The sequence below is a fragment of the Artibeus jamaicensis genome, unplaced genomic scaffold (assembly GCF_021234435.1).
Source record: "Artibeus jamaicensis isolate MK-2021 breed Jamaican fruit bat unplaced genomic scaffold, CSHL_Jam_final scaffold_833, whole genome shotgun sequence".
NCBI classification, from domain to species: Eukaryota; Metazoa; Chordata; class Mammalia; order Chiroptera; family Phyllostomidae; genus Artibeus; species Artibeus jamaicensis.
The window spans coordinates 18689270-18711523 of record NW_026522056.1 but is presented as its reverse complement, the minus strand read 5'-3'; the positions used below and the strand labels follow the sequence as shown (position 1 = coordinate 18711523).

The window sequence follows — 22254 nt, the reverse complement described above, 5'->3', positions numbered from 1 at the left end:
ATGTGGGTGTGAGGGGAAGGGTGAAACTGACTGAGGCTCATTCTCCTATCAGCACAACTGGGTTTGTGGCCTGAAATTGAGAATAAGTTAAAGGACAGCCAAACACCTACATACTACATACACAAATTACATTTGCTCTCACCGAGCCAATGGAAGGACTGTTCAAAAAGCATAAACCCAAAGTCCTCAGGCCACCGAGCCCGATGCAGGTTCAACCCTTATTTCTCACCATTTCGCCTGACATTTTTAAGGCACTTGGTGCTCAGTGCGTGAGCTACGACTCACTCAAACTCTTCATCTCTAACTCGGTTTCACAGAGGACAATGAAGAAGTCAAATGAAGAACAAGGTGGTGTAGATACAAATAACTTACTCATGTGAATGTTAAATTCCCTCCGAGGCTCTAATAATAATAACAAATTTAGTATTAGAATAGAGGTTTTTTACGTTTTGTTTTTGTTTGCTATTATCTCCTTCAAAATGTCTCCAAAAACCCACCGGCACACTGGAAAGAGAGAGCTTTGGGATCAGAGACTTGGGCCATTTGTCAGTGAGATCCTTCGACATTTTGGGGCTTCACTTTCTCACCCACCAAGTTGGAGAAAATTGAACCTACACGGTTCCGCAGAGTTACTGAGATATCTGGATTTTAAAAAGGCTCCAAAAACATGCGGAAAAGTAGGCACGCAGATGCTCTCAAACTTGGAAAAGGAGGACGTGGAAAAAAAACAACAACTTTATTTCTGGGAAGTGGGAAGGGTTGCACTTCTTCCATCACAGTGCATGAAATCAGAGAGAGCCAAAGTTGAGAGAGTGAAAATACTGAAAGACCTACCGAGCGCCATCCAAATGCTAAATCGGATCCAAGTCACGGCACTCAGCTGGACCATCAGGTAAATGTTCACCAGGATGCTGAATGCTGGCAGGAATGGTAAGAATGGAACCTGAGGGGGAAAGGAGCTTCTTAAACATACTCAGAATTTGAAAGGACACTCCCCAAATCATTTGATGTGGTGGTAATTTGACACACTATCCATTTTCATTCTGTGTCTGTAAGTTTATAGTCTTACGCAAAGGACAGCCTGAACAAAAGCCACTCTCCTATAGAATACTAAGGGGAGCATCATGTTTTACATTATTTACTGTGGCCCAAAACAACAGAGGATTTATGTGGCCTGCGAACACCTGCATTATCACCAAGAAGCAACTGGCCTTAACAGTTAGTTTAGTTCAGGTTCACAGGTGTAGTTCGGGCATCCACCGGCCATGACTCTGTGTCTCCGGATACATGTGGCATCTCGGGGGATGCTTCTAGAAAGCTCTCTCCCAGCTGAAACCTGCTCTGAGTTCTAATGTGACAGGTCAATATTTTTGTGCAGTGGAAGGGCTTTTGGTGAGAATAACCTTCCTGAGAGGGTCCTGACTTTCTAAAATATAATATTCCAATGATGCCTTTGCTGTTACAGATTCTTTGACAAGAAATGTGTGTGCTATTACATATAATCCTGTTTTAGGAGCATCCTCAAGTTTTTGAAAAGGGAGAGAATTTGCGACAAAAAGGAACATCTCAAAGAAGTGTGATGCTCTTGTTCGTTGGTTAACTTCAGAAATGCTTTAAAAACCCCATAAAAACTAACATCCGAGAAAACATGTGCCCCATATTTAGCATCCCTAACCCTCGGGACACAAACCATGAAGGAGACTTTATGCTGATTCTGGGGCTGCCTCCAAATGGTGAGGATGACGGCGATGAAGAGAAGCACGAACAGCACCAGGAGGGCCAGGCTCCACGCCTCCAGCGCGGCAATGGCCTGGACTCCGTAGGTGGTCAGAATACTCAGGCCCAGAACGAGAGATGCTGCAGAGGAGATACACATGCGACACGAAATCAGCACGCACGCTTCGCTCAGGTGCCTTGGTCCCCATGGTCGGTTGCGGTAAGACATCAAGTCCTTTGCATGTCCACTTTGCCAGACACTCAGAGTCTTCGTTCTCAGGATGGGCAGGCGTGGCTGATGGCACTGACTTAGGAAATGCCACTTGCTTACGCATGACTGTCTCTTCTCAGGAAGTCAACCTCCCCTCGGGCACGACCCTCTGGCTCTCCCTGCCCACGTGCCACCTGGGTCCTCATCCGCTCCTGTCTCAGACTGTAGCACATGGAGTGACGGGCCACTGTCAGGGGTTGGCATTCCCCTTTTCTCAAACAGGGAATGGCCAACCTGTCCACGTTCAGCCATTGTAAACAAATAAAATGACCTGCATCTCTTCTCCCTGTTTCTGAGAGGGACATTGCCACCCACTGACCCTACCTCTAACCGTCAGGGCTGTATTAGGGGCCCCACTACTGTGCTCTCAGAGAAATCCGCACTTCCCCACCAATCATCCTGTATCACAAAGCCCAGGGAGTGCAAGGGCCAGCTCTCTTGATATTCAAAGTGCCAGCAGAGTTCCTGGCACACGGGTGATGCTCAATAAATGCCTCTGAGAATATGAGAGATGACGAAACTGTGGCTAAGCAGACAGCATTGTCTATATTGTCTCCCAGCCTCCTGGGGTCCCAGTTCCGTGATCGGCAGGTGTACTTGGCTGGACGCTTTTACACAGGGAGCTCCCTAATAGCTAATGAAATGCACCAACTATCTACTCCGAACACTCTCACCTTGTGAATTTCTCTGTCTTCTTCATTTACCAAGACATGATACACTTATCCTGATAATATAAAAGTCTAGTGGCCCACTAGGTGGACCCTTCAGGGCCCCAGGCAGTCACTAACCTACTCCAGGGTGACCCGAGGCCTTTCGCCCTGTCTCACATCCCACCCGCTCCACCCACACACACGCCCGCCGGGGCTTTGAAACCCCGCAGGGATGAGGACTTACCGAGGAGTACCACCAGGACGCTCACCAGAGAAGCCGACTGCTGTGTGGGCAGAGCCGAGGGGCTGAAGAGGGTGGACAGGCTGGAACCCGGTCCCTGCAGCATGGTGACCTGGGACGCGCTTTCTGATTCCGCACTGGCACACGGCTGCAGAGCCTCTTTCTCGGGAGCGTATTTGGGCTGCTCGTACGATAAGCCAGGCTGGTACCTGTCCCCAAATAAAGGCTGGTGTCTTGATTCTCAAAGAGACACTTGGCCCCAATGTAACAAACTCCTGAAACTCTTGGTGAGACCTCTCACAGTGTCATGGCTCGGGCAATAAGCTGACGCTCCTCGTGGGTCCAGCCCCAAATCGTGCGAGCCTGACCACTGCCCTGCTAGACAGGAAGTCTGCAGCAACTCTGAGTTCTCTCTGGTGGCCGTTTCATTAGAAACATTATATATGCCACGCAGGAGAGAGTCAGGTTTTAAAGTGAGGCAACTGCAATAACAGGATGATTGCTCTAAACATATCTATGTCCCAAGGAAATGTTCCCCAAAACAGCCCAGAAACTCTGGTTAAGTGCCAGTGACAAACTAACAGGCTCTTCGGTTTGGTATTCAAAGGCCTCATCACAACCTAACCTGTCTGGTCTCACCTCCTTCAACTTGCCCACCTGAGTCCTCTGGTTTCAGCCCAACTAGCTCACCCAGCCATCCGGCCACCTCCGCCCCCTGCACATGCCGTTCTCCTTCATTACTTCTCCCCACCCTCCGCAGCCTGTGTCCGCACATCAGCCTGCCTCCCCTCCTGGTGTCCGCCCCAGGCTCCCCAGTGCGGCCTCGTCCCTCTGCTCAGCCTCCACCCACATTTACAAGGATGCTCGTTCTTCCTATCTATGAACATGCTACACACTCCCATTCACTAGTATCTTCTTTGATTTCTTTCTTCAGTGTCTTACGATTTTCTGAGTGCAGGTTCTACCTACTTGGTTAAATTTATTCCTAGGTATTTAAATTTTTTTTGATGCAATTGTAAGTGGGATTGTTTTCTTAGTTTCCCTTTCTCACAGTTCATTATTAGTATATAAAAATGCAACTGATTTCTGAGTATTTATTTTGTGTCCTGCTACTTTACTGAATTTATCAGTTCTCATAGACTTTTGGTAGAACCTTGAGGTTTCTCTCTATGTGAAATCTAAAGAACGATATAAACAAAAGAACAAAATAGAAACAGACTCATAGTTACAAGGAACAGAGTGATGGTTGTCAGAGGGGAGGGGGCCTAGGAGTTTGGAGGAAAAGGTGAAGGGATTGAGCAGTACAGATTGGTAGTTACAAAATAGTCATGAGGATGTAAAGTACAATATAGGAAATATAGTCAGTAACATAAGAACTGTGTTTGGTGAGCCGGTTGGGTACTGGAAATATCAGGGGAAACACGCTGTAAAGTGTATGATTATCTAACCACTATGCTGTACACCTGAAACTAATACAAAATAATACTGAATGTAAACTATAATTGAAAATTAAAAAAAAAGTAGTATCTGTCCTCTGTCTAAAGAAGAAATATGTTCACTGGGAAAAAAATACCTAAAAGTACACAGAAGAAAATTAAAAACACTGCCCAATGTTAATCATGCTAGTATTTTGGCACAATATCAGCCAGGCATGAGTGCATATATGTTTATATAGAAGGAAAAATGATTTCTTTATGTAACTTTAGTGTATTTAAATAAATTCAGATGCTACATAGACTTTTACATCCTAAAACTGACACATTTCTCCAAATAATTAAGTATCATTTTATTTGTAGAACAGTCCACTAAATAACTGTACCCTCATTGATTTAACCATTCTCATTGCCATCCAGGCTAGTTCAAATTTTCACTAATGTCAATTATCTTCTCCATGAACGTCCTTTACTTCCATCTGGGTGTGCCCCCATGATTAAGTCTTTAGTATAAAGTCTTAGCAGCTGAATTCCTGGGACAAAAAGTATAGTCTTTTTAAGTGTCTTTACATATTACGAGAACCTGCCCTTCAAGAGAATTGGGCCATCCTCTTGCTCATTACCTATTGCATTTGATTCTTTGCTAAGGACCAAGCACAGATCTGTGCTTTCTACAGATGTTTCTGCACCCACGACCTCTCAGCTCAGAGACTGCTGGCGCCCAGACAGCACGGACGGCGGCCCTCGCTTTACTCCCTGGGCAGCAACCGGACACCCGCCCTGCAGAGCCATCTCTCTGAGAGGCAACACACCTGAGGATGAGAACACAGGCGGCCACCAGAGAGTAGGCCAGCAGCGTGCCGATGGACATCATATCCACGAGGGCCTTCAGGTCAAAGAGAAACGCCATCACCGCTGCGGGGAAACAAAAGGACGGTGAAGAAAACGGCCTGCGACTCAGTTCCGAACGGCTGATAACGTTCCAGGCGGGGACCACTGACTGACTTTTGGTTTGTTTTTGTTTTGTTTCAGTTCGAGTACAGGAGACTATATTTCTCAGAATTAAGAAGATGTTCTTTAGATTGTACAAACTGCTAGCAAAACTTGAGAGCCCCTCAGTTATCAGATTGGTAACTACTGCTTTAATTACTAAAAACCACCTACTTGATTACCTAAAGAAGTATTAGCTTGGCAAAAATTGAAAATATTACTACTCTCTTTTGATGTTTCGGAAGAAAAACAGTGCTGAGAAATATTGGCTAGGTCCTTGTTTAAGATCATAAAAAACTTCAAATAAAGGAGCCCTCAATAAAATGGTATTTAATCATATTGATTTCCATTCGCATTTTGAGGTATATACAAAATAAAATAATTTCCAATTAAATTATGTTTCTTACATAGGCTAAATTTTACTCTGGTTAAAACCACTCACTCCGGTCAGACTGACTAGACGTGAGAGCTCACTCTACGGTCCTGCACACAGATCCCAGGAGGTTAACAGGCAAAATAGTCTTCACACAGCAGAATAGCTAACTGGCACTTAGCAATATTTCTCTCCATTGAAACATCAAAATAGTGCTAACACTACCTTGAATGTACCACACAGCTCTCCCCAACTGAGTAAGCAGAAACTATATTCCATTCACATGGGGTTCTAGAACTTGCTGCAAGCTTTCTGTCTCCTTTGTTTTTCAATTTAATAAGCCTGGGAGACAGGAAAATTATTTAGGTTCAGCTACACAAAATGGCCAGTATTTGACTGTTTTGTTTTTTACCTAAAACCCAGCAATTTTATGTGCTTTTCTGGGTTATAATCCTTATAACAATAGGATTATTATCCCTGTTTTATAGACACGTTAAAACTAGGACGTGGAAAGCAAGGTTCCACCCCATAGGCATCTCCAGGCACCTCCTACAACAACACAGTTTCTTTAAGTGCAGCTCAGGCCTTGCTTTGAAAACTCTCCGTGGCTGGAACACTTATAACAACCACAGTGAGGTCGTGAACATTTCCGAATGTTTTTTAAGAATCACGGCTAGCTCAGATGAGGTAGCCAAGACAGAAGGACATGATTAATTATCTATACAGGCAATCTCATCTAGTTAAAACACAAAGGTATAGGAGTACAAAATAACAAAATGTTATTAGAGCATTAAAAAAAGCCTTCTGTTAGAATGATCTTTTGTTAATTATTAATTTTAATATCTTATTAGGCTGTCAAATTAAATTCTTCCTGAAAGAAGGACAGATTCTCTTCATTCTGAATATACAGAGCTATAATACATAAAATTCTAAATACTACCAGGCAATGTTCTGCTAGGAACAATAAAACTGTTTATGAAGTTAATAAAATGAGTGATCCTTTGTCATGATTCTACACGCTAATATCCCAAGGCACTATTAACACTAAAATGGGCTTTAGATTATCTACTACAACTTTCATTCATGGGTGCAGCTATCCAAGCACCAACAAAGGGACGTGAGCTTCCAATGTCTGCGTAACGAAGTGCCACATTTATTAGAAAATATTTACAAAGTGAAGCTGTTAGATACCCTCTGACTCTAAAAAATAAATCCCATTTCACACATAATTAGATACTAGGATTCTCTAACCTATCTTGCCAACAATTTAGAACCTCAACAAAATTACCATTTTTTGGTTTGAATTTCTGCTACGCCAAGATAGTTTATCTTTTTTAAAATAGTTTACCATTTTATGAAGCTTGCTAGAGCCTCTATCTTGCTTCCTGTAATAGGACCTTTAGGGCCATTCTCTTGGTCTATAAAATATATGAAAATTTCTGCCAAAAAGTCTGGCCAAAGGCACTGGACGTTGATATCGTGATATGTCAAAAGGTAGCTTCTGGAGTCTCTGAGTAACAAAACTGGTGAAGGGAAAAACAGGTTCCTGACGATGTTCACAAGGTGTGAGTAGCTCTGGGGAGCCCCTGGCAGCCCAGGAAGTGGGGATGTCCATCCCCCTAACTGCCAGGACTGCAACAGCCAAGTGCAAACTGTCTTTGCCAGTTCTTACGCTTAGTTAAGCATGGGGAAACGTTAGCTTTTCAAAAACCCTATGGTCCTTTAGCAATATTCAGCTTAAATCCTTAACAAAAAAAATCAATCATTATTCTCAATTAATATGCCCCAAATTAAGTAATCATTCTTGAATTAAAATTTTATGCATTGACAATACAATTTTATGTGCTAGTTAATCAATCGGAAAAGAATGTAATAACTGACACATAGGGAACAGCCATTACAGCTCATTGCACATTTGTGAGAAGCCCCAAAGGTTAAAATAACAAAATGGCAAAACATCCCCCAGGGTCAGTTAAGAATGCACTTCGGTAAAGCACTGCCACCGTGATTTTCAGGTGTCATCCCAACGATCGCACCCTAATTTACCAGTAATTTTGTTCTTAACTTACATGCACAGCAAGCAGGCCCTCTCTGTAAGTCCATGCGTGCGCATAAAACGTTCAAGTCCAACACCGAGAAGCCCACATTTGGAAAGCTTACCAGAAATGACCCCTGCAGTCAGTGTGGCAGCAACTGGTGACTGCCTCTTACTCACTCTGGCAAGAAATCTAAACAGTAAGCCATCCCGGGCCATGGCAAACAGGATCCGGGGTAAAGGAAACATAGAGCCCAGAAGGCTAGAATAGAAAAATTCAGAATCCACGTGAGTTATCACAAGCATCACTCTAGACAGGTAGATGCAGGTACAGACTGGACACACTCAAGCACAGAACGAACCTACGTCCAAACTGTTCAAAATAGGAAACATTCACAAAACAAGTTATTGATCTTCACATGAACTGAAACAGAAAACCACCTAGCTTTCGTATTTTTCGGAATCCTTGATGAAAAAAGACCCCCCTTTTCTTTATAGAAGTTAACTTTCTCTCACCTGCCACTGCACCCGATGATAAAGTAGCGATTATTGGTGTCTTCGTTTTGGAATTGATTTGAGCTAGACATTTGAAAAGCAACCCATCCTCGGCCATAGCATAGATTACACGCGGCATTGGGAAAATGCATCCAAGAAGACTGGATAAAAAGCAAACACATGCAGTATGGCAGACATCCATGCAAAATTATGTCCCAGAACTGAAATTAAGTAACTGTAAAAATCTCAGCACTGCAGCTAGGATTACATATTTTCAAAACATTATGATTGGACATTTAAAAGTATTTGCACATGTTTACCACTGTGCTACTTATTATTCTGTTGCAGATATCTGCCCAGTACAATTATCAGACCAAAAACAATAATGCAGGTGATTTGTGCATGCTTGTGATTATTACTGAATTAAATCTAAATAATTAAGACAACAACAAAAAAAACCCCGAAAGCAATCATACCATTAAGATTTTTATAGTGGCAATAACTCAGAAAATGAAATTCCTAAACAGATATATATTATAATTAAAAAAAAGATTAAGTAATTTGATTTCACTGAATAGCCCTTCACTTATTTAATAATTATGTATTTGTAATATTTAGCTTACCATTATTTTTCCTCATATAGCCTGATCTTTGATCAAATTAGTAATAATTCCCAGCATCACAAGATAATTGATATACAAAAAGGTTAAAAAAATCAACTCACTATGAAATTACTACATAGATACAGCCATGATTAACAGTTTAAGAAAACTTTAGACATTTTGAAAAACTTGTCTGTTTATGGAATGGCACCATTCCATATATTATTTCATTATGAACAATAACCATTTAAGAGAAAATAAACAAAATATTTTATGAAAAAAATCCATCTTCTTTATCTTTTAATAAAGCTGGGCTGAGGATGGCCACAGATGAATCTGTATCTGTCTCTTTTAAGATCGTGGTGATAAGGTGTGGTCACACTGCAGGTTTTTGAAAGTATTCAGAATAAACCTTATCATTAGCAGGTGGCTGAGAAACCAATGAAAAGAATTTCTCGTTGTTACTTCCTATTATCTTGAAGAGAAGACGAAGTAGATTTGGGGGAAAAAAGCCAGGCTGATGGATTATATAAAAAGATACCTTTTTCCGACATCAGGCTTATAGAAAATTATTTTCACTTAAAAAATCTGTAATCAGAGATTATTTTTTTCTTTGTAAGAATGCTCTACTGTATAGCAACATATAAAACTAAAATGAAATGTCTTATGATCACTTGTTAATTTAAAATATGAGTAGCTCAGGAAAACCGAGGAATGAATTCTGAAGGATTAAAGCAAGCACCTACTGAAAATCCAAACACGTGAGTTTTAACTACTCTTTACTTTTCACATAGATATTATATAAATTTCCAGCGTTAATTTGAGAATGGTAATTTCTGTGTCTAGACCAAATTCACTCTGATCAACGCTATGTGAAATAGTCTCAGTGTTTCACAAGAGAAGCTCATTGGAGTTCACCTTGTCACACAGCATAGAGTTTCCACACACACGGGCTTGATAAGGCTTTAAAAGACAACAGAAAATGTCCAGTCTGCACCTAGGGTCCCCATCGTCTGAAGCACCGCGAGTGATCCCAGAGCCAGCAGGGAAACACACTCGCGTGAACATGCCAGCATAATGCATACATATATGAATACGTGTGACATGTGTGTGTATACAGGGATGCCTGCCCCTCTGTTGTACGTATTCCCACTGCAGCTTGGACCGCCATTCTCTTGAAATACTGACTCTCGACTGATGGGGGAAAAGGACTTTATCATTTAAGATTAAGGGCAATTCTGGGCAAACTATTCAGAGAATACAAAGCTGCACCATGTGTTCCTGATATTAGGATTATTTTTAAAATACACGAGAGGAATTCCTTAGACAGTGACCTCACTTCGCAGTAACCCAAACAGACTCAGTCCCAGAGGCAATGGAACGTACCTCGCGGACAGAGCACAGAGGGAGCCGGCGGCCACGACATACTTGGCAGGACCCCAGCCGACATACTCAAACGCTACGGGGAGGGGGCTCTTCTCATCCAGGAGGTAGTACGGCATCATAAGTGTTAAAGCTGCCGAGACCCCAAAATAGGCCATAAAGCAAACAAGCAACGAAGTCACAATTCCAATAGGAATAGCTTTCTGAGGATTCCGGACTTCTTCACCTATGGAAACACAAAAGGTGGCATGCAGAATAAAACATCAATAGGTAAATTGTGAATTCTCTGTCTCCTCCATGGTAATTCTACTCTGCTCCCAACACTTCTGTTTTCTTAGCTTGATCCATCTATTCTGCATGAAATGTCCTCTCTTCTTGTGCATACTTTGCTATTACATAGAAATCCAAAGCCAGGAAGAAAAATAAAACATGCTCTTCTAGGATTAGTAAATGTTTAGTGGTAGAAAAGTGCTCTTAATCCATCTTGGAAGTGATTCGTCCCCAGAGACTGAATGACTGTCACAGGATTCCTTCTGCGCACCCCTCAGTATGAAGACTTCAGATAAACAGCTACCCAATCCATATATTTATATACATTAAACTCTAGTTTCAGTAGAAAACAGTATACTTTGGATCCTTCTAATAAGATTTGGCATTTGAAGCATCCAAAATTAATCATTAGGCCAGGCGAAAAATATGAATCCAGCATAGACACTTAGAAATGATTCTGGCATAATTTCTCTCTTGTATGAAAGAAAGAAAAGAGAATTCTCACAATACCCTGTTCTAATAAAGAAGAGATCATTTACGAGCATGGCCATCATTATTACTCACTGTGACGGCCGGTCCAGACAGAAAGTTGAGGGTACTGATTACGACTAATGCTTACAAAGTATTTGACAGCTTGCAGAGTATTGTTCCTGTGTGTTCTTTCAAAGTTACTTTTCACATGTACACATGTGCCTTAGGTAACTCATGACTTCTGAAGGGTAGGTCTCACCCTCCCAGTTTTACCAACATGCAAATCAAGGCTGAGTGGGTGTCACTCAGCTTCTTTTAATCACATACATCTGGTGTCACGCCTGGGCCCGGCACCAGGTCCAAATCCTGTTTTCGGTCCTGACCCTCTGCTGCCACCCATGGGCGCTTGTGTGGCACAAAGAGGGCCCTTCCCCCCTGCCCTGAGCCCGGACTCTGCTCCTACCGGTGGTGGCAATGCAGTCAAATCCCACGAAGGCATAGAAGCAGGTTGCAGCCCCGGCCAAAGTCCCCGCAAAGCCATAAGGCATGAAGCCACCAGCCCCATAGACACTTGTTCCATTTTCAGTAGGCGGCTCTCTGAGGAAAAGCACAAATGTCGGAAAGTCATCTTTAGAGAAAACTGTGTCTTCCGGCCATGTCCGAAACGACATCCGCAGAGGGCTGTTGCAGTCTCAGCTCTTTGAAGCCGACACATACAGAACTAAGAGTGAACCCTGATCCTCGTCCTCTGTCCTGGAGAATACAGTGGTGTCCCCGACAACGGCACCCACTCGGGGTTTCGGACACCGATCTTGGATGCAGGCCCGAGCCCACCCCGGCCTGGATGCACAGCAAGGCGGGGCTTTGAGAGCAGCGACCATCTGTGAGCCATGACCTGACACCAAGACCAGCAACTAGCTCTTGTCATGGGCAGCTGCACAGGCTGCATGTTTAAACATTCCCAACAAAGACATTTGAAAAGCAGAGATACAATTCTCTCGGCTTGATTAATACTACTGAAGTTGAATATTTTATTACCTGCAAAAAAACTGTAAAAAACCAGAGGATACTAATTTTTTGCCTCCTTGGAATGACTACAAACAACTCATATAAAGAAAAACATGTAGATAATCCTCACTCCATATAATAGATATTTTTGTAATCTTATTTTACAAGCACATGAGCATTATGATCAAATAAATCATAGGGTGAAACCTTTCCTATATTATCATTAATTTAATTTTTAACCCCTTTTTCTTGGGAGCACACCACGGGTATTCTCAGAATCAACCCCTGTTCTCCCGCGTCTTTAATGAGGCTATCAAGTTTAAAGTGAAATGCCAGGACAGGTCTGCTTATGCAACCAATAATATTCTCCAAAAAAAAACAACGAGGCCTGGAAATTACTACAGGGCTGAAAAAATGCAATGCATGCTGGTCCCAAAGGGAGAACTAAAGGGTGCATTATTCAAAAATACTCATTGGTACGTGAAGGCGGCAAACCTTTGGGGAAAAGAAAGCCATTTTCAATGGTTAGAATCTCCCCTGTGCCTCCTCTAAACCTGGAGCAGAGCTTGAGGCGGAGAACCAGCGGTTGGCTTCCATCACCTGCTCGGCAGTGAGAATGCTTATGCGTTTATGTCTGGGGGGAGCCCGGGGAGAAGAGTCTTGGAACAGAAGGGACTTCAGAAATGTCGAGGGAGCAAAAAGTCTGAGAACCACAGTTCAAGAGGAAAATGTAACATAAGACACAAGTGAGGAAAAATTAAAAATGAGAGGGGAAGGACCCCAAATCAAGTACTCTACCTGGCGTTTACGGATATATTTTTGAGAAACTCCTCACTAATCTTCCAGTTGGCCACATTCCCTTTCACAAACCCAGCCACCATGACAAAGAGGAGGACCAGGATGTTGACCGCTGTGAAGATTTTATTTACCCAGGCGGACTCTTTCACTCCGAACGATAGGAGACCTGTGGGAAAAGAAAGGGCAGTTTAAGTTTTACCTAAGTGTTAGGAAAGGCAATGGCATTGTGAGGCAGTTACAGGCGTTAGAATATTATTTCACCAGCATTCGTATATTTAAGTCACATTTATCCCTGTCTATTGTGAGTTCTTACTCACTTGCCGGAGAAATAGTATTTTCTGAATACAACCGCCCGATTTCAGAAGGCAGACTATGCTCACAGCATTTAAGACACAGGGAAATCGAGTAACCTCCTCTGTTATCACCAATGGGTAGAGAGAGGTAAAGTAACTTAATTTTAATGAAAGGCTGCTGCAAAGTCATTTCAAAGTTCATGGCTGAAAATTTTGAAAATGAAAGCTCAGTCATATGTCTGTCTCATGTTTACTGCATACACAAACAAAATAATTCAACTGTCGTGCCAAGTAGATATTTAGTTAAATCAATTCTTGTTTTATTTTATTTTATTTAAAAATTTTATTTATTTATCTTTAGAGGGGAAGGGAAGGAGAGAGGGAGAGAAATATCAATGTATGGTTGCCTCTCATGTGTCCCCTGCTGCAAACTGGCCCGCAACCCAGGCATGTGCCCTGACCGGGAATCCGTGATCCTTTGGTTCACAGGCCTGCACTCAATCCACTGAGCTACACCAGCCAGGGCTCAATTCTCATTTTAATAGTTTTATTTTATATTTGAATTGATTGTAAACGTAGTCAGTTTCCTATTCAAGTAATTCGAAGAGACAGAACTTTCATATAAAGGAAATAAAATCAAGTGTAACCTCCGGTCCGGAATCTTGCACTTGCACACGTGTGTACACACGCACACAAACACACTGCCAAGTCAACAGACACACAGCCGCATTTTAACAGCCACACGCCCTGCCCTCAACGGAGACACTGCACTTTGGTCTCTTATGTAGAGACAATCAGCGCACTTTAGTTTCTTAAAACTACAGACAGTACTGACATAATCATCCCTTTATCAATACCATTTCATACTTTCTAATGACTCCTTTACAGTCATTTTCTCTAAGTTAATACTGTATCGAGGCTATGTGCTTTTATACGAGGCTCTTGGTTAATATTATCAAAATATTCCCCATAATGTCTGGCCCACTGTAAATTGCCCTTTTTTTTTGTTAGGCTGTTCTTGTTCATGTTGATTTATAAGATGTATTAATTTAATGATAATGCCGTAAGATCTCTGCCTATCATGTATTATTCATGTTTTTCCCAGTTTACCATTTGCTTTAATATTATTGTTGGCTATCTATAAAAGATGTTTTAGAATATAAATGTTTCCTCTTTTAGTTTCTACCTTTAGAATTTCCCTAAATATTAACCCCAAACATTCACTTTTCTGTTCTGTTAGTACTTTTATGATTATACTTATCATATTTATGTACTTAATCCATCCTGCGTAAGACCCGAATTACAGACCGAACAACATTTACTTTTTGCTTCTGGGGGAAGGACTGTGATGGAAGAAGGGTCACGTCACATGTTCGCTCGCTGTTCTGTCACCTACACACCTGTGACCGAGTCAGCACAGCTCCCCAGGTAGAGCTGGGAGAAGCCAAATCTCATTCTTCCACCCGTGTAACTCCCAGAACTCACAGCAATATATCTGTGTGAACAATTTGAGGGCAATTGTGCAGTAGTACAACTCTGACTCTGTAACTATCTGTCAGACTGGAAACCACTACACAGCTGGGAAATACACACTGCACACTGCCACACGCATTGGAAAGCAGCCAAGCCACTGTCACGCTCTAGAAAAGCCTCCCAACTTCTCACGTGTACTCTCTCTTCCGAGACCCCCATCTCCAGCCAGCAGGTTAATTAGAGACCCATGAGTATCTCATCCAAATATGGCATATACACTTCCCGGGGGCCGTTAAGACACACCGCTTCACTTGCCATGATACTTGGCATTACACTGTGAATAAAGATTTGTAATGGGAGGTTTTATCTTCAAATGGTCCGAGAACAATGTCAGCGTGCAAGCTTAGCCTCGACTTAAAGTAAAGACCTGATGGTCGATGAAGACAGGACCAGCGGTGCGAGGCAAGGCCATGTCTCGTCACGGAGTTCAGTGATTCTGTGTCATGGCCACGTGCTTCTCAGTGTTTGGAGCTTGCAGCTGGATATTTTAGCTTCACTGAAACCGTTCCTAAATAAAATCTGATCTAACAAATTTAATGTTCGCCAAGCTGTTTCGAAACCAAAACAAACACCTGTTGAAAACAACTGAGGCGATTTTTCTTGATATTAGAGCTCAACGCCAAATATTTCTGATCTATAAATTCTGTTCACATCCCTGACCCTGTCTCTTTATAAAATATTTAATGACCAACTTTTAAAAAGGAAAAACTATTTTAAAAACTATGTAACTGTACCAGTGAACATTCGTCATAGAAAGATGTTTCGATCTCTTCTTTGTAACCAAGGGAGAACGGAGCTAGAGACCAGCTGGCCAGGGGAGGAGGAGCAGATTACCCAGGACATATCCAGTCAGCAGTGGGAATAAACACGGACTCTGTTCTTAGTGGGTTTAAGCAGGAAGGTGGGTAGGGATGACAATCAGAACAACTTCACATAGTTAAAAAAAACGTAATGGGACAGCAAGGGTTAACTACGCCTGCAAAATAGAATAGCCTGCCATCTACATGTTTACTAGGTACCAGGCAGGAAGCCTGCACCAGATAGACACTGGTATGTATGCATGAGCAAACTGAATCATGGAAAACTGAGGTCACTCCATGTTCCAAAGATAGTAGGTGGCCGCATAGGACGAGACACCTGGTTTGTTTGACTCTGATCCTGTGCCTTTCTAAATCACTATGCTACAGTGCTGATGAAAATGAAAACATTCTAGTACCAAGTACGTTTGTTTATATAGTGTCTATATTAAAAAATAACACGTGGTTAGAATATGCTTCCTTTTCAACCAGATGCCTACATCATCTAGCTAAGGGAATAAATAGAAACAGAGACTTTCTTTTAGAAAGAGTATGCCTGCCAGCACCCTCAGTTGATCTAATATAAGGCCAAAAATCATGCATTCTTCCTCACCGAAACTCCACTGCCATTTCTGCAAATCCCTAATTAGTATCATAAAATCGATGTGCCTCATCCTGTTTTTTAGTCCATTCCAGATGCCATTAACCCCAAAGTGCTGTGTCTACTACTCCTTTTGATTTAGATTTAATATTGAAGTGTACCTGATGTGACAAAGATAAAACGTGATTCTAGTCTGGCCCACTGATCTCCAATCATAACCTGAGTGTATAAAGATGCTGCACAGTCTTGGGAACTCAAGCCCCAATTTCACTGAGACAATTAGTCTGGCTTGACAGAGGGAGAAGTGTAACCGCTTTTCTTACCTGATAGAAGTAATATGAGACACACGGCAAAAAAGTCGGGATACTCTGCAAGGCCGGTATAATTTATATTGAAGTATGTCCTGAAAAACTGACCGATCTGTTTGTTAAGAAGTTCATCGAAGGTGCCGCTCCAGGCTCTCGCAACACTCGATGTACCTTCCCAAAACACAGAACATTCGGAAAATACAAGGTCACTGGCAGAAAGTTAACATGACATCAATTGCTACTCTGTTCTAGGATAAACATGGGTTAGTTCAGGCAGAATGGAACATTTTAATCCCATATAAAATTATCTTCATCATTTTATAATTATATAATAGCAATCAAATGCTCAAGTCCATCACCATCAGGTCACTTTATTCACATTAAAGAACTATAATTATTTTTTAAAAGGTTTTTAAATCCAATAAGAGGCACGTTCAGAGATGAAGCAGAATCACCCAATTTTGCACTGAGGAGAGACATTTAGAGGTAAGAAAAAGGAGAGGCACAGGGACCATGCGATTCCCTCAAGGTCACAGCGTCACTAACTAAAGCAAACTTAGGAGGGGCCCCTAAGGCCTTGCACTCAGAAGTGCTACTGCCCCCCCTTCTGCCTGAACGGGGGCTTCTGCCCCCGTTCCACACAACTAGATTGATTTTGGGAAACCTACCGATCACGTAGGATAAAATGAGGTTCCAGCCGGTGATGAAGGCCCACAGCTCTCCCACGGTAACGTAGGTGTACAAATACGCGGAGCCCGTCTTGGGGACTCGGGCCCCAAATTCAGCATAGCAAAGGCCTGCCATCACCGAAGCCAGGGCGGCAATGAGGAAGGACAGCACGATGCTGGGGCCGGAATCGGACTTGGCAACCTCCCCGGCGAGGACGTAAACCCCAGCACCCAGAGTGCTTCCAACCCCCAGGGCAATGAGGTCCACGGTGGACAAGCAACGGCTTAATTTGGAATCTTCGAGACTGTCCAGAACGACGATTTTCCTCCGGATCAGACACCGGGCGAAAGTCAGCGCTGCTCTGCAGGGAATCATGGTGAAAAGGTCAACCTGAGGGAGAGAAAGAAGGGAGGGCTTTAGAAGCTGATGTAGAGTCGTCATCCCTCCAGTGGGTGGCCCAGCATCTCAGGGCTATTATGGTACCTGGATTTTTTTTTTTCACTTGTTGCTGGAGGTGTGTCTCAGAGCAATCAGAGGGCTTCGTTAGCCAAAGCTGTGAATTTCTTAAGAGTTCACTCACGCGTGCCCTTTAATAAGAGACCACGACAATGCCTGAACTAGGGCATGAAGGAATAGGAGCCCTGAACGATTAAAAAGATCTGCTGCTTTCATTTTTTTGTGCTACAATTGTTAAAGATGTGCTGATGTTTCTATATTCCAAAAGATGGCTAATTTGTCTTTGCTATAAGCAAGGGGGTGAATGATCTCATCTTTTCAGTTCTTTCTTTTTTTCCCCTTCATCCATTCAACTTGTATTTTTCAGGCATCTTTACACACCAGGGACTGTGCTCAGAGTAAGTCTAGAACGGTGTGGTGTATAGATATGGTCTCCAGCTTTAGGGGATTTGCAGTCTGGCTATTCCAAAACCAGACCAATACTGCACCACTCTGTATTTCACAGCTGTAGCAAGCAAACATGTGTGAGCTTTTCTTCATTTCGTTCTGCTCAGGTTTTTTTTTTAATGTGGAGCCATTTGAAACTTTTAGAATGAAAAGAAATTTCCCCCCAAAACATGCTTGGATTTTTCTAACTCAGACTGCTGTTCGACCATGCTTGAAGTATGAATTTATAATAAAACACACATGCTTATTTACATTTACTTGAAATGTCCAAATGAATAAACCCAAAGTCCATGCCAAGTATTATGTGTTCTTTTTAAAACAATTTATTTTTGAAAGGTTTTATTTATTTATTTCTAGAGAGAGGGGATGGGAGGGAGAGAGGAAGAGAAACATCAAGGTGTGGTTGCCTCTCACAGACCTACTACCGGGGACCTGGACTGCAACCCAGACATGTGCCCTGACTGGGAGCCCAGCTGGCGACCCTTTGGTTTGCAGGCCCGCACTGAGTCCACTGAGCCACACCAGCCAGGGCTTATGTGTTCTTTTTAAATGGAATGATGGAAGTAGACAGCAAGTGTGCAAGGTTCCTCACAGTAACATTAAAGTTTTACATGTCAGTATTTTCCACACCATGAGACAGAACACCAAGCCGGGCACTTCACAAATACTTGGTGAAAAAATTGGAAATACAGATGAATAACATCTCCGATGTTGCCAATATTCTGGCTCTCGAAATCAAAAGGTATCAATACCTCTACAATTCAAATGTGTATTAATTTCTACCCCTAACCAGCCCTTAGTTAGCCATTTCTCATATAACACATCTGGAAGATAAAGGAGGAGAATGTTCTAGTTAAAGAAGAATCAAAAAGGGAAAACCCAAAGTCACAGAGAGGTTAACTGAGGTGTGTGGGGTGGAATTGAAGGTATTTAGAGACGCTCATCTCCCCTAACGTTTAAATGTCTTTTTAAAAAGATTTTATTTATTTATCTTTAGGGGGGAAGGGAAGGAGAGTGGGAGAGAAACATCAATCCCTCTCATGTGTCCCCTGCTGGGAACTGGCCTGCAACCTAGGCATGAGCCCTAACTGGGAATAGAACCACGATATTCTGGTTCGCAGGCCCGCGCTCAAACCACTGAGCTACACCAGCCAGGGCACATTTAAATGTTTTTATACAGAGAAATGCAAAGACCAGGATTTGGAAACCACTGCCAACTGAAAATGCTCAGAAATGCAGACTCACCGAATGACCGAATTTAGCAATGATTTAAGATCATATGAAACTGGGACCATGTTTACACAACTTTAGTAAACAACTGATATGTAAACAAATGAGGCATACATGTTTGTCATTAAATAAAACACTGCTGATGAAGAATGTATCCTCAATTTTCATGAAAAAGACACAAATTCTCTAATGATTGGATATTTCAGAGAAGGGATCTGGAATAAAGCAAGGACAACTAAGAAGAAATTTTGGAGTGCGAGGGCATTGTGGCTGAGGTGTCTTTTTAAAATCCTTTTCCTAGTACTATAGTCATGATGTTCTTTGTGAAATTTCTTTTTCTAAAAACTCACAAAAAAGAAACAGCAGAAAAATGGAAGGGAATAAGCAAGCCAACTAATAAACCTTTCACTATTTTTAACAAATAAACTTTGGTTGTTAACAGTTAACCAAAAAGATCAATGACTATCATCTCACCTTATAATACAAACGTGAACTTTCCTCACTCTAGTTCGTGGAGGGAGATGAACTGTCTTGGAGAGAAATGTATGGCTTTAATCAGGTAAGATCCGATTGCTTCTGGAAAGTATGTTAGGCTCAGTTTTTCCATGTCGCCCCCAGAAAATGAGGTGAAATGGCCATGTGTCAAGCACCCAGTGGCTTCCGAGTAACAGAGAAGCCTACGTCAGGAACACTTCCCAGAATGGACAGGCTACGCAGTGTCTTCCACAAACATCCTCAACCATGCAACTGAGATGTTGCATTTTATCAGCAAAGCTGATAAAATACTGATTGCAAAAGCCAGGGCACAAAATCAATTTTGGAGAAATATAAAGGGATGGAAGAAAGGCAATGTAAAACATATTGGGTCGGTGTGATGAATCATTGTTAAACCAACATTTACTGAGGCCTAGCAGCTGTATCATGCACTGTTCATTCAATAAAGAAAAAAATCCTGTGTTTTTCTAAAATAGTGTGTGTGTGTGTGTATGTGTGTGTGTGTGTGTAGAGAGAGACTGATATATAAAAGTATAATGGCAAGAGAAGAATGAAAAAAGGATATGCGTGTCTCATATGAATGACATAATTTGACATTTATATATTTTAAAACTCATATAACTCTTCCTTTAAAACATTTTTAAAAGATATGCTCCCTATGTAAAATGGTGACGACACCCTTATTCTCATTGCTGCAAGATCCCTTCACTGCTGAAGACAATTGTCCTCATGCTCATCCTTTTGGCCCAGGTCTGCAGTCACCGTCCTCTCTGGGTTCTGGTACCCCTTCTCACCAATGGGTAACTGTGTCGGTGATACCCCTCCTTACCGACAGGCAACTCTGTCGGAAGAACACACAAGGCCCTTTAAGGTGACTCTGTTGGTCTGGAGAGCACAGACAACGCTGTTCCAGGAGCACTGTCACTACTGCCACTGCGACCAAGGATTGGAGTTTAACATGAAACGTGCATACATGCGGAGGTCTACGTAACACGCATACCAGCGGCCTTAGCTTTAGAAAATAAAACTCTAGTCAACATTCCTATGAGGTCACAAGAGACTCTGGTGATACCAGAAACAGATATGAACCTTTCTTCAATAAATAACTATTTTACTAAATGCTAAGGCAGTGGGCTCTCTACCGAGGAGAAAAATCTACACATCTTCAGCATAGATCTGAAAATGTAACTAGCCAAGGGCAGGCTGGAAGGGCTCTGGAATAGACTCTGCAGGAGAAAATCTCTGAAGGATTCCAAGGAATCTGACGCTACAGGTACATCTTCTCCTATGTAAACAGTTTCAGGAAACCTAACTCCTTGACGGAGTGCCTATTAATTCTCGCCAAAAAGCTAAGCTCCTTCCTCAGCAACCTTCTCAGTCTTCTTCAACCCAGGTCCCAAAGGTGACAGTGCAGAATTCAAGTTCAAGTAAATCCCTAGCCCTGACACTATGACAACATCACGGAGCAGACTTCTTTCAACTCACCAGAGGAATCTTCTCCAACCGGCAAATCGCTGTCAAAACGTCAGCCCTGGATTTTTGCTTTGGCTCTGCAGTTTGATGCAGCAGTTAGCTGCAGAGAAATGAATTTTTCCCCTCCCCCCTCAGTCAAGGCTGACCTTTCAAACTCGATTCTCTGTCTCAGTGTCACAGGCCCCGTCAATAAATCTTACAGGGAAAGGAGTGGTGGCAGCCGGTGGGGCAGGTGCTCCAGCAAATCCTCAGCAGGTTAGCTCATCCTAGTTGGAACCAAGTCTCCTCCCGGGTCTCGGTTGCCAGAATCATAGTGAGTCATCTGCACTTTGTAGTCCGACAGGGAAAAAGGGACTAAACCACACAGAAGTTGGATCTCTGTCCTACTGTGTGTGTGTGTTCTGTAAATCTGACCTTTGGGTTTGGCAACCTGCAAACTCAACATCAGTGACATTTCTGCCACTTTAAAGCTCAAAAACATACTTTCAAATTACATGCATGGCTAAATAATTTCGTAAGAGGGAGAAAATATGGATATAATACCATGGAATCAGGGACCTTTTGTTTTTTTATTTACATTTAGGAGATTAATTTCTCAAAAAAATACATCAAAAGTATAAATTGGAATATGAGATAATCTGAAAGGGTCACTTTAGTTAATAAAAAACAAAGACAAACAATAACAACAAACCTTCACCTTCAAACCTAAAACCTTTATTTTTCTGGAAAACAAAAAAAGCTTATTTCACACACATTTCATTTACATTTGGTCCAAAGCTTATCTTTTCTCCAAATCAAACTGCCTGTAGAATATCTTCCTCCGAAGTTTCCTCCAGATAAGTGAACATAAATCCATAAAAAGGAGAAAATGAAAGATGCGATGGAGGCCTCTGCAAAGTCACAACACTGTAGGGATAACCTTTTTATTTTCTCTCCAGGAAGTTACACTGGTACTGCTAAGAATGAAAACTATTTCGAAATTTCCGATGTGGAATTCAGACAGAGACAAGCACCTTTCCTGAGGACACGCAGCAAACATACAGCTGACAGAGAATTTCTGGAAGGTTTGTCAAGGCAGTTGGCGCTGCGAAACACGCGAATCCCTTTAGGTTCAGGGAGGCACGAGGCCTGCCTCTCTGTCTCATTCACGCAGATGCAGAATAACAAAAAGAATGGAGTCCCGCTTTTGCCTCCAGCGCTGGAGAAGCGGGGAAGT

The 22254-nt window shown here is 42.2% G+C and overlaps 1 protein-coding gene across 4 annotated transcripts in view; it reads right to left on the bottom strand.

Annotated features, from left to right (window-relative positions):
* The window catches only part of SLC7A2 (solute carrier family 7 member 2), a 54784-nt gene that overhangs the window by 4505 nt on the left and 28025 nt on the right, over positions 1–22254 (bottom strand). For 2 of the 4 annotated variants that reach the window (XM_037128774.2, XM_053659815.1), the window contains 10 exons: positions 16937–17327; positions 16284–16439; positions 12737–12902; positions 11394–11527; positions 10193–10415; positions 8226–8365; positions 5124–5226; positions 2882–3087; positions 1691–1857; positions 835–943 (listed from right to left, as the gene is read on the bottom strand). In XM_037128774.2, coding sequence (XP_036984669.1) covers positions 835–943; positions 1691–1857; positions 2882–3087; positions 5124–5226; positions 8226–8365; positions 10193–10415; positions 11394–11527; positions 12737–12902; positions 16284–16439; positions 16937–17312 — 1780 coding nt within the window. In that variant the 5' untranslated portion in view covers positions 17313–17327. Of the gene's footprint in view, positions 1–834; positions 944–1690; positions 1858–2881; positions 3088–5123; positions 5227–7834; positions 7972–8225; positions 8366–10192; positions 10416–11393; positions 11528–12736; positions 12903–16283; positions 16440–16936; positions 17328–19544; positions 21031–22254 lie in introns of those variants that run through there. The other 2 variants (XM_037128772.2, XM_037128769.2) reach the window with 2 other exon arrangements.